Source organism: Neophocaena asiaeorientalis, unplaced genomic scaffold, assembly GCF_003031525.2.
Source record: "Neophocaena asiaeorientalis asiaeorientalis breed wild unplaced genomic scaffold, Neophocaena_asiaeorientalis_V1.1 scaffold671, whole genome shotgun sequence".
Classification (NCBI taxonomy): Eukaryota; Metazoa; Chordata; class Mammalia; order Artiodactyla; family Phocoenidae; genus Neophocaena; species Neophocaena asiaeorientalis.
The window spans coordinates 2,664,240-2,680,516 of record NW_020175533.1 but is presented as its reverse complement, the minus strand read 5'-3'; the positions used below and the strand labels follow the sequence as shown (position 1 = coordinate 2,680,516).

The 16,277-nt window shown below is 50.4% G+C and overlaps 2 protein-coding genes across 5 annotated transcripts; both read right to left on the bottom strand.

Annotated features, from left to right (window-relative positions):
• Window positions 1-876: 876 nt before the first annotated feature.
• Window positions 877-4,881, bottom strand: EBP (EBP cholestenol delta-isomerase). 3 transcript variants are annotated; one of them, XM_024769352.1, is made up of 6 exons: window positions 4,685-4,881; window positions 4,457-4,606; window positions 3,617-3,980; window positions 2,238-2,274; window positions 1,982-2,112; window positions 877-1,355 (listed from the first exon to the last, which is right to left on the bottom strand). In XM_024769352.1, exons 3-6 carry the CDS (start codon window positions 3,915-3,917, stop codon window positions 1,132-1,134), a joined length of 693 nt encoding a protein of 230 aa, XP_024625120.1. In that variant the 5' UTR covers window positions 3,918-3,980; window positions 4,457-4,606; window positions 4,685-4,881; the 3' UTR covers window positions 877-1,131. The 3 variants fall into 3 exon arrangements, with proteins under 3 accessions (XP_024625120.1, XP_024625121.1, XP_024625119.1); XM_024769353.1 differs by having other exon boundaries at window positions 4,457-4,476; XM_024769351.1 differs by lacking the exon at window positions 4,457-4,606 and having other exon boundaries at window positions 4,685-4,880.
• An 877-nt stretch (window positions 4,882-5,758) lies between these two features.
• On the bottom strand, window positions 5,759-15,988 carry PORCN (porcupine O-acyltransferase). Of its 2 annotated transcripts, XM_024769266.1 has the most exons (15): window positions 15,859-15,964; window positions 15,022-15,194; window positions 13,609-13,801; window positions 13,266-13,309; window positions 12,700-12,881; window positions 12,488-12,618; window positions 12,356-12,373; window positions 11,219-11,233; window positions 10,996-11,121; window positions 10,735-10,835; window positions 9,601-9,677; window positions 9,444-9,507; window positions 9,238-9,323; window positions 8,101-8,211; window positions 5,931-6,193 (listed from the first exon to the last, which is right to left on the bottom strand). In XM_024769266.1, exons 2-15 carry the CDS (start codon window positions 15,155-15,157, stop codon window positions 6,092-6,094), a joined length of 1,386 nt encoding a protein of 461 aa, XP_024625034.1. In that variant the 5' UTR covers window positions 15,158-15,194; window positions 15,859-15,964; the 3' UTR covers window positions 5,931-6,091. The 2 variants fall into 2 exon arrangements, with proteins under 2 accessions (XP_024625035.1, XP_024625034.1); XM_024769267.1 differs by lacking the exons at window positions 11,219-11,233; window positions 12,356-12,373 and having other exon boundaries at window positions 5,759-6,193; window positions 15,859-15,988.
• Between the last annotated feature and the right edge of the window lie 289 nt (window positions 15,989-16,277).

Here is a 16,277-nt window from a genome sequence, read left to right as displayed (position 1 = left end):
TGTAGGGTAATTGGGGATCTATAGGGTGAGTGATGGGGTATGTAAGGTAAGTGATGGATTCTGCAGGGTGAGTTATGGGGAGTTTATAGGGTGGTGATAGGGGATCTGTATGGTGAGTGATAAGAGGCCTATGGGGTAAATGATAGGGGGTTTGTGGGGAGAGTGAGAGGGTTTGTGTGACACGATAGGGAGTCTATGAGGTGAGTCTTGGAGTTGTACGTGATGGGAGGTCTGTTGGGGCAAGTGATGGGGTCTGTGGTGTGAGTGACAGAGGTCTGTGAGGTGAATGATGGTCTGTCTATGGAGCAAATGAAAGGCTGTGGGGAGGGCTGCCCTGGTAAAAAAGGCTGTGGGGAGAGTGATGGGTATCTTAGTTGTTAATGATGGAGTATGTGGTGTGAGTGATGGGAGGGTGGTGGAGTGAGTTTTGTGGGGTCTCTGGTGTGAGTGATGGGATGGTTAGGGTAGTGATGGGGGTCTTTGGAGTAATGAGGGGTCTGTGGAGTTAGTGATGGGGTAGTTGTGGGGTACCTGATCAGGAGACAAGAGGTTAGTAAACTGAAGAACTTGGATTTGGAAAATTCTCAGCCTGTCCATATTGCAAAAAGAGAGGTGTGTTCTGGAGAGAACGCCAAGGGCGTGGGTGGATGATCACACCTTAAAAGAGCTGACAGGTGTGATTCATGGATCTAATCAGCCATCAGAGGAATCTGTGGGGTCAGTGATGGGGATTTGTGAGGTCATAGATTCGAGGTCTACATGATGATGATGGCAGTCTATGGCTGAGAGAATGGTGGTCTGTGGAATGAGTGCTGGAGGGGTCTATGGGGTCAGTCATGGGGCATCTCTGGGGTTAGTCATTAAAGATCTCTCAGCATAGGGTCAAGATCTTTATTTCCTGATTTAAAAAAACTGTCCCCATCACAGACTTCCAAGGTTCTCTTGTACCTTTGTCCCAACAGCTCCTGACAGTAGCTCCACACAGCTCCTTTCTTCCCCCTGTTCACCCATCAGCCTGAGTTTGACAGATCAATTTGATTTGTCCTTCCAACCCGTGAGAGCAAGGATTGGAATCTTCTGGCAGGTGGAGAGTTCCTCAATAGCCAGTGTTCAAGCCCAGTTCATCACTCATTAGTTCTGCTTGCTCTTGGCTTTTGTGGCTTTGGTGTCCAGCATGCTCTGGGCACGAGCAAGTTGCTTTATAGAATCAAGCACGAGGATTCCGGGCAGCACCAGCCACAGGGCGTTCAAGAAGACAAAGTAAAACCAGAAGTAGAGAGGGTGGCCCAGCTCCCCATGCTGGAATCCCTCACGGTGCTCGGTCAGGAAATATAGCACATCCCCGTATATCTGACCTGTGAGAGAGATAGAAGGGGAAGAAGGAAAGCCTGTAAGGAGGGGGAACAATTCCAAGCCATTTTCCAAGTCATCAGAGCTCAGGATTCCCAAATTCAGAGACCTAAGTGTTCTACAATTATATGGCTGAGGATTTCAGAAAACACAAGTGAGATTTCCAGAAATCAGAAGCTAAGATTTTCTGAACTCAGGAGAGTTCATATCTCTAGAGTTTAAGGAAGCTCAAAATCCTTTCATTCAAGACATCTCAGGATTCCAGGACTAGAGAGAACTCACATTTCCAGAAAGTTAACAAAGTAAGAACATAAGAGGACTGAATCTCAGATGAAGGAAACTCAGAATCTTGCTCCTGGAGGATCCGGGGGCCTCCCACCATCATGGGTCACCTCATGTAACCGTAACCTTCATGGGAGACTTTGTGATGGAGTGGGAGGAGAAACGAACCCTCCTCGCTTGAGAATGCAGGCAAAGAGGGGCATGGCTGTTCCAGAACCTCAGGGAGTTTGTCATTCAGTCTGACTCAGCCCTGGATGGGCACATTGAGAGGTCCCACCTGCAGGGATGCCCCCATGTCTGTGGATCCCCCATCAAGCCCTCAAGCACCCAGTGTGGGCCCTCTCCTCACCCACAGAGACCACAAGCTGTAGGACAAAGCGGAGGGGCTGCTGGCGGAGAAAGGCGATCACCACCCATAGGCTGAGTGGTCCCCACAAGCAAGCTGTGATGGTCTCCATGCATATCATGAAGCTGTCATTCCTGCAAGAGAAAGGATTGGGGGGCACTGGCATCACTGTGCTCTCCCCACAAGGCACCCCATTAGTGGTCCCTGACTCACCACCCCTCCAAAACACAGGTCTCCCTTGACAGAGGCAAACACTTACAGGATGTATCGGCTGTCTCCCTTGGCATACTCTTTCCCTGAAGAAGACGAGAGACATACATGAAGAATATCATCAGGAAAAGGAACTCAGACTAACTTCCCCATGCCTCAGTTTCCTCATCTGTGAAATGGGGTAGTTGTTTGGACTCTAGGGTTAATATATGTATACAATATAATGTGTGCAAACCTGGCACAGAACAATAAGTGTTGCTGTGATTGTCTGGTATTCAATAAATGTTTGTGGAGTAAAATGAGGCAAGTGTAAATGATGGAGTGAGGGACGTAGCCAATGAGTGAGTGACAGCGAGAGAGAGAGAGAGAGAGAGAGAGAGAGAGAGAGAGAAGGTGAACAGATGAGTAAATGAAAGAGTGAGCAGAGAATCAAGAAAAAGACAGATCACCCAATGTAAAAATAGGAGACTGGAATAGGCTTTTCACAAAAGAGGATTTCCAAATGGTCAGTAAACACATGAAAGCTACTCAAACTTTTGTTAGTCATTAAGGGAAAGCAAATTAAAACCATAATGAGATATCACTCACATCCACTGGAAGGACTAAAATTTAAGAAACACCTGACCATACCAAGTGTCAGTGAGGATGTGGGAAACTAGAACTCTCATATACTGCCGGTGGGAATATAAAATGGCGCAGCCATTTTTTAATTTTTTTGGTGCAGCCATTCTTGAAAAGTTTGGCAGTTTTTCATAAAGGTAAACACACATCTACCATGTGACCCAGCCATTCCACTCCTCCATATTTACCCTAGAGAGATAAAAGCAGATCTCCACACGGAGATCTTGCAGAAGAATGTTCTACCAGATTTATTCTTGAGGCCAAAAAGGAGTATTGTTTGTAACAGCAAAATATTGGTGGAAAATGCTATCAATACTGGAAAAGTCAAATAGTTCTGTAAGTGTCCTCATTTAAAAAAAGCAAAGTTCAGAAGCGTATATAGCATGTTACCATTTACACAAAAGAAAAAGTAAAAATGATGATGATGATGATAATAAGTAATATGGCATCTACTATCTGCCAAACACTGTTCTAGGTGTCTTACATATATTTGGATATGACTTATTATCCCTCTTTTATAATTGAGCAAACTGAGGCTTATGTGTGTTAATTTATGTGTAAAACCCTGAAAAGAAACATATGCAATTATTTGGGGAAACTTGGTGGATAGAACGCAGATTTTCACCGCATACCTCTTTAAATTGTTTAGTTTTGGATCCATGTGAATATATATGCAACAAAAAGTTAAATAAATTTTAAAATTTTATTTAAAATGAATGGAAAAGAGTTGGTGGGTGGGTAAACATCTAAGCCAATCCCTGCCCAGGAAATTCCCTTCCACAGCACACTGAAGAACTCAGGACTCACAGAGTTGAGACAAGATGGCTTGGTCTCCGAGAAGGTCCTCGTGGTAGAGGCTGAACCAGCCCTCAATCACCAAGTGAATGAACCCACACACTGCAAACCAGCACAGGGACAGTCTCCGCCAAGTCCCCAGTGGGATGACCGCAGCACGACCTGACAACAGCCATGTGGTCGCAACTAAGACCCCAGAGATGGAGAAGAGGCCAGCCAGGAGATGCCAGGTGGGGCAGTCATTAGGCACAAAGTTGTCCAGCCTCAGGTGCCGAGGCCAGTATGGGTGCACGGGGCTGGCATTGGTGGTCATGTCTTTGTAGGCTGATGGAGGTGTGTGGATATGTAGAAAGGAGAATAAAAGGAAAGGAAAAACCTGAACAAATAGAGAGCACAGAATGAGATCATAAAATCAAATCCAAATAGTTTATTATGACAAGAAATGTAAATGGACTCAATTAACCAATTAATACAGACATGATTAAAATAATCTAATTATTTACTGTTTTAAAAAACATGACTATAAGGCCACAGAAAGACTGAAAGCTTGTTCCAGCCCTCCGGGAGCCATAGGATGCGGTAGACACAGGAACTAGAACAGGTCCCAGCCCTCATTGGTCAGTTTGCTGGGGAAGATAGGAACCAGGCCCAGTCTCTGCCCTCATTGGTCACAGTCTGGTGGGCAGACACAAGAATCATACTAGGTCCCAGCCCTCATTGGTCACGCTTTGGTGGGGGAGCCACCTGATCCCCGCCCTCAGGGGTCACAGTCGGCTGGGGGAGACACAACGACCAGGTAAGGTCCCATTTGCAGGGGTCACTGTCTTGCATCATGCAACGGAAAGCTATTACCCTCCCCGTAGTCCTGGAAGCTGCAAGACAGAAGAGAGAAGACTAATCAGAACGACGACCCTCAGGTTCAGTGTGTGGGATCGCCCGACTCCTCCCGAAATTGCGCAGCCTGCGCCTAACCTGCAACAAAGAGGAGCCTTGCGCGGGGCGCTAAAGAGAAAAAGGAGGGTCAAATACAGAGACCACCAATCAGAACTAGAACCCCCTAGTTCAGCTGCCCAATGTCACCCAGCAGCGCGGCTGCAGCGGCCTCTCCCACCGGCTCCGGGGTCTCTCTAGGATCGGTCGCTGGCTCCGAAATATCCCTAGTTCAAACCCAACCCCTCACAGGTTCCGCCTTACGGAACTGGCCAATGGAGGGGCTGGGAAGGAGGCCAGTGCCGCTCCCAACCAATAGTAATTCTCTGTGCCGCCGACCCCGCCCTCACGCGTTGGTACCATTTTCGCTGTTGGTTGAGATCCAGTCAGGCGTGGAAGAGGCTGGGAGGGCCAAGGTTGGTGGGCGTTTTCGGCGGAAGCCAACCTGCAGCGAGTCGCGGCTTCAGTTTCCTATCCCCTTATAAATCACATCGGAAATCGGGTGTTTCTGTGCTGTTGCATCAGCATTGCGTTGTGTCTTCTCACCTTTGCCCTCATTTTCAAAGGCAGAGCAACGAAATCTTTTCCCAGACCAATCTTCAATCCTAATCCCCGAATGGGCAAGGAAACTTAATACAACAGGCAGATCAATCCTACACGCTGCCTCTGCCTCTCCCTCAGGCCATCTTCACCTCTCCTGACTTCAAGTCAGAAGAACCAATCAAAACCCAGGCCCTTCAGCCTTGTTGGCCAATTGGCATGGAGACCCTCAATCTCCCCCTGCCAACTCTAAAGAACCAATCAGGACTCCATAACTCTAACCCAGTGGGCACCCAGACTAAGTCAGTATCAAGATCCAACCCAGGCCTCCTATCCAATTAGAACCCACAGCCCTCAGTCCTAAGGACCAATAAGCATCAGCTCTTCATCAGTCTTTCCCTCCTCTGTCCCAGTCAGGGCAACCAAACCGAATGGGGATCCCTCAGTTTTTCTAGCCAGTTAGTATCAGGCCTCCCCTACATCCAAGTATCCAATCTGTCCTGGCCCCACTCAAATCAAGCAGTGCTATCCTCAGGCTCATCATCCAATCATGAATGATAATAAACCATGAACCAATCACAACCTCCCTCTTCACGGTTTCTAGCTTCCAAACCTTTATCCATGCTGTGCCCCCTTCCTCACTCACTTCTATTCCCCACTGAGCAGTGAAGAGCGAGCCTTTTGTATACTTCCTACTTTTATTTGATAATAACAAACTCTATATAAAAAGGGTCAAGGAAGGCGGGGAGGCCCTGGATCTCCCCCTCTCTGCTTCCCCAAGTATCCCCCGCCCCTAGGCCCCAGCAGGGACCACTCCCTTCCCGCCTTGTGGTTGTGTGTGTGTGTGTGTGTGTGTGTGTGTGTGTGTGTGTGTGTGTGTGTGTGTGTATGGGTGTTGGGGGGGTCAAGGATGGAGAGAGGGTCAAGAATTAGAGAGAGGGCCTTCCCTCATCCCCCATCAGAGCTGGCACCCTGAGGAGGGGTCTTGAGAGAGTTGTGAAGGTCCACAGATGTGCCTCAGCCTATGAGACGGTAGAAGATCCAGCATCCAAAAGTGACCCAGTGACTGGCCCAGCTGAGCTCTGACCATTTGTGGACAGTGTATGCCATGCCGTAGCCCTGTGGGAGAGAAAGCGGTGATGGTCGGTCCCACTCAGCAAGAACAAAGAAGGTCTCAGGAAAACCTATCCTTTGCTCAAGGACGTTTCTGTGACTCCACTGCAACCCTGAGTGAGGCCCCAGAGAAGAGATTGGGTACATATGAAAGGTAGGCATATTTAGTTTTTTTCTTTTGTATTTTCTTCTCTTTCAAAAATTTAAAAAAACAAGACAAGGCAATCCCACTCTCTGACCTGTACTCTCCCGTATATATAAAGAGCTCCTAGAAATTGATTTTTTAAAAAGACAAAAATTAGCAAAGGAGGTGAGTAGGCCATTTTCAGTAAAGGAAAAAAAAAACCCAAATGGCTCTTAAATATATGAAAAAATACTCAGCCTCACTCATCATCTTCCTCCACTCAAACTGGCAAACATATCCACGAGGTGTGAGAGGCACTCTGTTGTCGGGGCGTCAAGCACGATCACATACTGCTGGTGGGAGGGCAAAAAGGTAACTTCTACATTGCTGTCAAGACTAGATCCTACAGCTCTGTCTGCACCTATGTGAATCCACGTGGATGTGAGGGTATTACTTGCTGCAGCACCACTTACCATAGGAAAAGAGTGGGAATCACCTGGGTGTCCACCAATAAGGGACAAACTACATTGTGTCACAATGGAAAAAAATGAACGAGGACACTCTATGTCTTCATGTGGAAGGTTTTCAGGAATTATGTGAAAAAAGCAACATGCAGCACAGTGTCATTCATGTGTTACCTTTAGGGTAAAAAGCAGGGGGGAGGGAATTAAAATATATTTTTATATCTGCTTATTATGATTCAATTTTAGAAGGATAGTTTAATAAAATGAATAAAAGTGGTTACCTGTAAGAGGGTGGGGGTAAGACGGCAGGAATAAGACTCTCCCCTGAATATCTTGAATACTGTTTGGTTTTTCAACCACGTGATATGCATTAACTTTTTTTTTTTTTTTTTTTTTGGTCATGCCGCGTGGCTTGAGGGATCTTACTTCCCCGACTAGGGATTGAACCCTGGCCCCCGCAGTGAAAGCGCCGAGTCCTAACCACTGGACAGCCAGGGAATTTCCTTAAATTTTTAATTGAAAATAAAACTTTATATTATTTTATATTTTGTCATTAAAAACAATTTTTAATTTTTTATTCAGGTTGAATGTGCAAAATCTGGGTTTTGCTTCTTTTTAAATAAAATTTTTGTTTTTTTTTATTAAAACTTTAAAAATAGTTAATGCAGGGTATTCCCTGGCCGTCCAGTGGTTAGGACTCGGCGCTTTCACTGTGGGGGCCAGGGTTCAATCCCTGGTCGGGGAACTAAGATCCCGAAAGCCGCCTGGAATGGCCGAAAAAAAATGAACTGAAAGAGAAGCTCAACCGGGATCCGCTAGTGCCATATGAATAAACATTATTTTGAAATTGTTTTTACCCGTGTCCCCTGCATCGGCAGGCGGACTCTCAATCACTGCACCACCAGGGAAGCCCGAAATACACTTTTTAAGTAGAATCCAGGATTTGCACAATCAATGTAAGTAAAACTATTTTTTTAACAAATTAAAGAAATCTTGTGAATTCTACCTAAATAAAAATATGATGAAATAATTAACTTAAAAAAAAGTAAAACCTGAAAAAATCCTGTATTTTGCACTCCATCTCTAGAAAATAAATTTTATAAGTAAAATAAATGTATTTTGCACACTTCACCCAAGTAAAAGACCCAACAGTATGAATCAACCAGAGGGACAAGGGGACAGAAGGACAGTAGAGCAGTGGCTACACAAGCTGGAGACAGATGACACAAGGTTCCCATGCTTTGGCCTCCCCACCTTTGTCCTCATGGTTCCCATGAATAGGTAGCATATCCCTGGGTAACCCTGAGCCCAGGGCCCCACCTCACCTGCTCCTCTGTGGTGTCGTCCACATCAACATCGAACAGGGAGCCCAGGTAGGCCAGGTGGAAGATGGCCAGGGCCCCAAAGAACAGGTTTAAGGCTCGCACCCCCAGGCCCTGTGGGGGACAGATGGATATGCTTGGCAGCTGGACCTAATCACCACCCCCCAGCCCCACTTGGGCAGGGGCACACAGGGAAATGCACAAGGCACAGGAATGAGGATGTCCAGGGCACCCACCCCCAGGGTAGGAAAGAGATGGTTCTGATCCTCCTATGGGCGCTCAAGGGGTATCCAAGGATGAGGGTACTGTTAGCATGAGAGCGTCCAGGTTGGGGGACATGTGAGTATTCAGGCAGAGGAGGAAAAATGGTGGGTAGGGCTTTGAGTTGGGGGTTTATGGTAATAAACATTGGTTGTCGGGTGGGAGGAAAATCTGAAATTCTCCATACTTCTTGTTGCAAAAAGAATGAGAAAAAGAAAAAGACTCAAACGAAAGCAAATCCCCACTGTGACGTACAGGGCCCACCTCTCCCTGTCTCACTCACTCTGCTCAAGCCATACCGGCCTCCTTCGCTGTTCCTCAAATATTCCAGGCCCTCTCCCATCTCAGGGCCTTTACACTGGTTGTTGCCTTTGCCTGGAATGCTTCCCTCCCTCACCACCTTCAGTTAAAGAACTCAAAAGTCACCTCTCCATTTAAACTTGAAACCACTCAGCCCCTGATACTTCCCTTTCTCTTTCTCTTATGTATTTTCTCCTTGGCACTAATCACAGTCTAACAAACTATTATACTTTACTTATTTTTTATTTACTGTCTTCCCTGTTAAAATGTTTGTCCCAGAGGGCTGGGACTTTGGTCTGTTTTGTTCACCACTGTGTCTCCAGCACCTTGAACAATGCCTGATACCAGCAGGTGCTCAACAGATGTTCACTGGGGAAAATAAACGCTAGGTGGGTATATAGCAGTTGCTTGATAAATGTTCGTTAGATAAATGGATGCCAGTGAATAGAGATGAGGTTATGGGGGTGGATCGGGCACTGGAAGAGGAAGCTGGGCACCCTGAGACAGATATAAGATGGAGACAGAAGTAATTTTTGAGGGAGAGAGTTGGACAAAAGGCTGCCTAGGCTGAACCCTCACCAAGCGATGCTGGTGTGAACAGTCTGCTGGGCACCGTTTCGACAAGATGCAGGCACTGAGGATCCGAGCCAGGCGCTTTCGGAGGACTAGGGCAGATGCGGGGTTGGGAGGGCAGAGGTAAGGGCGTCAGGTTAGCCTCAGGGGACGGTGGTTCCAGCCCGCCACCAACCTTCCATCCCATCTACTGGGCTGGGTTCCGCCCTCACCGTGCTCCACATAAGTGATAAACGCCAGGGACAGCAGCACTGCAGCCAGGTGGAAGCTGAAGCCCTGGGGTGGGGGTGGGGGGCAATGAGGTGAGTGAGGAGGAGGCCCTACCACCCCCATCCAGCTACCACCTTGGTCCCGCTCCGCCCTGCTCACGTGCAGGAGGGCGCTGGCTGCATAGGTGACCAGCACAGCTGAGAAGGTCCCCAGGCGGAGAGCATTCTTGAAAACATCTGCAGGGGGGAGATGTGGGGCAAAGTGTCTCCTGAGATTCCCCCCTGCCCTTCCTGGAGGGCCATAGGGCAGGGTGAGGATACCCACAACCTCTTGGGGCCCCCAGGATGAAGTCTCTTTATAATGGCCTCCAACTTCACATTGTCTAAAAGTTAGCTCCTGATCTTCCCTCCCAACCTGCTCCTCCTATATAGTCTTTCCCAAGTGCAGCCAGTGTCAACTACACCCTTCCAGTTCCTCAGGACAAAAGCCTCACTATCACCCTTGATCTGCCCCCCCACCCCCAACGCCCATAACCAAACTCAGCAAATCCTGTCAGTTCTATCTTCAGAGTTTATCCAGAATCTGACCTCTCCTCCCCATTTCCACTCTGCCCTCCCCGACTCCCTGTCTGTCCTCACAGTAGCCAGAGGGTCCTGGTACAACCTAAGTCAGCCCATGGCCCTCCTCTGCTCAGAACCCTGCTCTGAGATCTCTCTCAGAGAAAAAGCCAAAGTCCTCCCCGTGGCCAGAGAGGCCCTGCAGAACCAGGCCCTGTCACCTCTCCGAACTCACTTCCTGCCACTGGTCCCCTCGCTCACTCTGATCCCACCACACTGGTCTCCTCACTGTTTTTCAAATGTGCCAGGTATGCTCCTGCCTCAGGGCCTTTGCACTTGCTGTTCCTTCCATGTGTTAAATTCCTCCCCTACATGTTTGCATTGATTGCTCTCTCACCTTCTTCAGGTCTTTGCTCAAACGTTAGCTCTTCAGTGAGACTTGCTCTGGATGATGTATTTAAAATTGCATCCACCCCTACTCACACACTCCTAACACTCCCAGGTCATCTTTACCTGCTTTATTTATTTATTTTTTACCATAGCACTTATCACTACCTGAACTATTGTCTATTTTCTTTTTATTATACTGCTACCCCCACAAAAATGTCAACTCCACAAGGGCAGGAATTTGGGAGATTTTTTGGTCCCTACTATCTTCAGCTTGTTGTATGAATGTGTGAAAGGGGTGTGGGTTGAGGACTGCCAACTCTCTTGGAGTGGTGACTTGGTGACTCACAGTTATTTAGCCAATAAGACATGGGCAGGTTCCAGCTTGTGACAACTTCCACCATGGACCGGGGCAGCTCCACGTTCAGTGGCTTAGAGACCGTCAGGTCCCTGTGGGCAAAAGAGACACGCAAACTCATTTGGGATTTCAACCCACCTGATGGCCACACTTTTGTTCTTGGCTGTTCCCTCCCCCAGGAACACCCCCCTCCTCCCTGCAGCTCCTCTAGGCAGCACCCTGTGGGAGATGGGGCTCCCCAGCCCTCCCCACCATTCCAGGTGATCCTTCTCCTCGGTGAAGCCAGCCCCTGCCAACGTGGCCGTGGCCTCGGACAGAAAGCCCACAAAATAGTTGCTGAAGTGGAAGGAGACAGCGCTCTCATAGGCTCGCAGCCACCTGCAGGAAAGGAGCCAGGGAGAGAGAGGCATCACGCCCAGGCCCCAGCATGACACCCCACCATGTGCCAGCATCCCTGGCCCCTCTGTAGACTCACCTTACCATGGTGCCCCTAGGGGTCAGGAAGGCAGCAGAGAAGAAAGGAAAGAGAGTCAGAGAGGCCCTGGAGGCTGGCCTGAGTTGTTCATCAACAAGACAGACAAATATGGCGGCAAAAGAGGTGCGCTGTGATAGTCCCACACATCTATCCATCCGTACACCATCAGTTAGTTTCAGGTAGCTCAAATGGATGTGTGAGCTGCCCTATACTATGACATGGTCCCGCAGCTTCACGTGGCCAGACATCCAGACCCAGGGACTGTTAGAGGCTGACCTCACAGCCACATGGCCAGACACACATACTATCAGACTCCAAGCTCTCTGACCTGATTCGGTGACCATAAGATACCCGGAAGTCCTTCAGTTAGGCACAGAGACCATCAAGCACCCTGTTATTCATGCACACACAATTCTGCACTCAGATAGTCATCCTGTCAGTTGTACAGTCAGACACGGTCAAAGACAGGCAGCGTCTTACACTGGAAAAAGCATAGGATTCAGGCCTGGGATTAGTGCCTGGCTGCTTAGTTGGGTGACACTGGGCAAGTCATTCCACCCTTCAGAGCCTCATTCAGCATCAGACACAATCAGCGGCCAATGAGTAGGGGAGAAGGTCATACAGTCAAATAGCTGGATGAAATCCTAGTCACACCCGGGGTGGATGGTCGGTTCTGCCCCTCAGCTAGGCAATACCAAGGAGCCAGAGAAGGCAGACCCACAGGCAGAATCCATCACAGACATGCGCACAACACGCGACAGTCAGACAGCCAGAACTCCAGTCCCACACAGGAGTCCCTGGCTGATAGGTAAACAACCTATACAAACCCCTAGCTAGAGTCACAGACAGGTCAGTGTCACCCACCAACACATACTTGTGGCACTGCAGTCACATAACTTGCTTCTGATGGTGAAATAGCAGAACAGACGGACAGCCAGGCACAGTATGTGACGGAGTATCCATTGTACACGGAGTCATAGGGCCAATCTTGGTCAAACCACAGCCACAGACACTCAGTCTCTGTCTAGTCACTGGGTGGATGGTCAGACAGTCTCAGACTCACAGAACCAATCAGTCACAGACTGTGCACCCGCCCCCATTCAGCCCCACTCGCCCTCAGCACCTGCCCTCATTTACCTGGCTTTGCGTTTCTTGCTGTAGTAACAGAAGACAGACAGAAGCATTAAGAGACAACTCGGAGCTGGGGCGACCCCAGGTCCCTCCCCAACCCCCTCACTGCTGGGCAGAGGCCTCGAAGGCTGTGCTCACTTGCGAAGGAGGCGGTCACCATCAAGGGGGATGAAGTACGGGAAGAGGTAGGGGCCCACACAGGTGGACAGCACAAGGCACAGCAGGGCCAGCGCCAGACTCCGGGCCACCTTCTGCAGCCATCGGCGGCTCTGTGGGGATCAAGGCTCCATGAACACTGCCCCACGGTGGCTTCCCATGGTCCCTGCCCACCTGTCCACCCAGGACCTCACCAGCGGGCGGCCTTGGACGGCCTGTAGGTAGCTGTGGAAGGATATCCAGGGCCCAAAGACGATGGTGCCCACGAAGTAGAGGTAGCCCATGAACTCCACGGGCGAGGGCACTGCACCCACCTCACCCCGGTCCAGGTCGAAGCCCAGAGACACCGCCTTCATGGCCACAATCATCTGGGCCCCTAGGTGTGGTGCCCATGGTCAAGTGGATGAGCAGAGAGCAGGTCATCATGGGGTATGGGGAACACCAGGTGAGAGGTGGTAAGAAAGAAGAGCAAGTGTGGAGAGGTGGGCCTGGGGCCAGACAGGCAGCTGAGCAGGTAGGCCCAGGACTGGCAGATGTCTTGACTCAAGAGAGTCAGGCATGGACATGAGATGGGACAGACAGATGGGGAAGAGACACGGTAGAGAGAAACACAGATGTAAGGGGAATCTAAGGGCTGCGTGTCCAGTGGGCTAGGCAGATGAGGGAGAAAAGCGGGGAAGGAAAGACAGGGTGGGGGGAGTTAGGAGATGTGGAGTGGGGCTGGAGGGCTGGGGCAGGGGAGAGGGCCAGGGCTGCCTACCTCTCATCTTGTGCCATGTCACGGTGTCCACCATGTGCATCTCACTGAGGAAAAAGGTGGTGGTCTTGGCCCTATGACTCCTCTGGCCTCAGATACCACAAAGGGGGGAAACCAAGGTGCAGAGAGGGTATACCCTTCCCTGCCCTGCACAACCTCATGGAGGAATAGTTCTCCAGGGCTCCCTCCTCCAGGGGGAGCTCAAGTCCAGCCTGTTCTGTGTAGCCTTCGGAAAGAACAAGTCTCCCAGATTTCCATCCCCTCCAGAAACACCCCACGTCCTCCCTGCCTGGGGATCCCCCCGCCCTTCTGCTGACAGCGTGGGGATGAGGACATACACCCATACCCCATGAGTAGGTAGATGAGGATGGTGACGGAGAGGAAGACGCCACGATGGGAGGAATGTCGGCAGAGGAACAGCACGAGGTAGCACAGGAGGCTGAGCAGTACGACCCAAACCATGTGCAGCTGGAAGAAGTGGTAGAGGCTGAAGAACCCACCTGCCACGGTGCTTGCATGCTTCAGGTAGGATGGCAACCCTGTGGGTGAGAGAAAAAGAAAGGGAATTAGAGCAGGGCTGGTAGAAGGGCAGCCTGGGCAGAGGACGTAGCTCAGGCAAAGGCTTAGAGGTTGGAACGTGGTGGGATTGCAGGGGGCCCAAAGCAGGTGTTGGGGAGCTGGGGAGGTGGCAGGGCTTGGGTTTAAAGAAAAGAGACATCTATAAAGGTCACTTTGGGAACCCTGGAGGAAATTTGAATAACTTATATTGAATAATATTATGGCATCAAGATTAAATTTCCTGAGGGGTGATGGTTGAGGCTATGGCTGTGGGGGGAAGATGTCTTTGTTCTTGGGGGACACACACAAGAGGATTTGGGATGACGTGTCAGCAGGTTATTCAAGTGATTCAGGAAGATGATAGATAGATAGGCAGATGGACGGATGGATAGGTAGGTAGATAGATAGGTAGATAGAGCAAGCTAATGTGGCAAGATGTTGACAGTTGGAGAATCGGGTGATGCATATATGGGTGTTCATTGTACTATTCTTTCAACTTAGCTTTTCAGTAACTTTGAAACTTTTCAAAATGATAAACCTGGGGAAAAAATAAAACATCCATTTAAAATAAAAGAACAAGAAAAAAGAAAGTGTAGAACTTCTGAATCTCAGATTTCCAAAATTCTCAGCATCCCATGGGGATCTCGGGTACTTGGGATCTTGTTGTTTGGATATAGGCTTGCCACGATTTGTGGAAACATTCCAGAATCCTAGAATCCAGAGATTTTATCATGCCTTGATTCCAGAAATCCAGAATGCCAGCATTTTGGAAGCCTGGAATGTGAGAATTTCAACTTGTCAGAATCCCCAAACCCCATAACACGGCACTTTGGGATACATGGTACTTTCCATAACCCTGTGACATCAGCATTTCAGAATCTTATAACCTTGGGATGTAGGCATTTCAGGATCCCAAGATTCAAGAACCTCAGCTTTCAACAGTCCCAGAACCCAGGAATACGGAAAGGTATGGCTTGGCATGGCAGGATGTGGCTTGGTGTGGTGTAGCATGGGGTGGCTGGGTTAGTGGGACGTGGTGTGGTAGAATGGCGCTTAGCCTGGTGGGCTGTGGTAGGCTGGACGTGTACGAGCCTGGCTTGGCTTGGCAAGATGTGGCAGGATAAAGTGGGGCTTGGTACGGATGAACGTGGCAGGTGTGATTTGGCCTGGCGTGGTGGCCCATGGTGTGGCAGGCACTTACCAAGCCTCCACAGGAGGCGGCAGGCGAGGCAGATGGCAAGGAGCAGCCAGATCTGGTCAAGGCCCTGCTGGGCAGTAGGCAGGAGACAGCCCTGTAGGAGCTGCTGGAAAAATTCCTGGCGGCTGAAGGTGGCCATTGTGGACCCCCACGGATGGATGGACTGATGGATAGACCTGCCAAAGGGGGGACATAGAAGGAGCTTAGTTGGGATGTCCACGGGGCAGACGATGCTCAAGAGATGGACTTGAGCGCTCAGATTTGTCTGGGGCTGTCCAACCCTTGTAGAGACAGGGTACTGGGGGGCTGAGGGAGGGTGTGAGTGTCAGGTACATCAGATTGAGCTGCCAGCTGTGTGTGTGTGGGTGTTCTGGGTGCACACACACAGCCCATGACCTGCGGTGAATGAAGGACCTGTGTTTCTTGTATGCTGGGAAGAGTCCGGGTCCGATAGTGATTGAATGGTGTACATTGTAGGCCTGTATATCAAAGTGGGGGGCTCCCTGGTTTCCGAGGTAGAGTCACTCAGTGTGGAGGGCAGAGAGGGAGATCCTGTGACACTTGGGGGCCGTGTGCATCTCTCCTTGAACGGATGTGGGGGGTGTCCTGTATCCCCCGCGCGCCCCATCTCACCCCCACCCGGCCTCTCCCGGCCGCCAACAAAGCCCTGCCCAGGCCCGGGGGCTGCAGGGAGGTGGAGGTGGTGGAAAGGGACACAGCAGAAGGGAGAGTTGGAAAGGTGATGGAGAGGGGGCCCTAGCACACGCGCTGCAGACCCGCAAGGGGAGGCCGGCTCAGGATGCGAGCGGGAGAGCCGCACGTGCACTACCGGCGACCTACCTGGCAGTAAGAAAGCTGCGGTCCAGGGGGCCGGGGACGTACAGCCGCCGCCACCGTCGCCGCCTCCTCCGGGCAGCCTCCCCCGCAGGCCGCAAGGCCGGGACCAGCTGCGGCTCCCAGGGCGGCGCGGAGAGCGGGCCCTTTAAATCCCGGGGAGGCCCGGCCGGCCCGCTCGGCCAATAAGAGGACAGGAGCGGGGCGGGGACGGAGGAGGAGGGGAGCGGGAGGATTGAGGGAAGGAGGAGCGGGAGGTTGAGAGGAGCCGGGCGCGGGAGGACGTCGGCGTGTGGAACGTTGGATCCCGCACCTTTCCGACCTCTTGGTGTGCCAGTCCCTGAAGGGTCGCGTCGGGAGGTCTTCTGGCCGTCCAAGAACAAACTGTCCAAACGCCAAATTCCTAATCCTTGGAAGCCGAGATG

What these genes read in the sequence shown, in the direction of transcription:
- PORCN (XM_024769266.1), bottom strand. Translation starts at nt 15,157, where the DNA reads ATGGCCACCTTCAGCCGCCAGGAATTTTTCCAGCAGCTCCTACAGGGC. An exon ending in CAGCCAGCGCCCTCCTGCAC is followed by an intron (nt 9,508 to 9,600) that starts GTGAGCAGGGCG and finishes CCCCCACCCCAG; the next exon opens with GGCTTCAGCTTCCACCTGGC. An exon ending in ACGACACCACAGAGGAGCAG is followed by an intron (nt 6,194 to 8,100) that starts GTGAGGTGGGGC and finishes TCTCTCCCACAG; the next exon opens with GGCTACGGCATGGCATACAC.
- EBP (XM_024769352.1), bottom strand. Translation starts at nt 3,917, where the DNA reads ATGACCACCAATGCCAGCCCCGTGCACCCATACTGGCCTCGGCACCTG. An exon ending in AGCCATCTTGTCTCAACTCT is followed by an intron (nt 2,275 to 3,616) that starts GTGAGTCCTGAG and finishes CGTCTTCTTCAG; the next exon opens with GGAAAGAGTATGCCAAGGGA. An exon ending in ACAGCTTGTGGTCTCTGTGG is followed by an intron (nt 1,356 to 1,981) that starts GTGAGGAGAGGG and finishes TCTCTCTCACAG; the next exon opens with GTCAGATATACGGGGATGTG.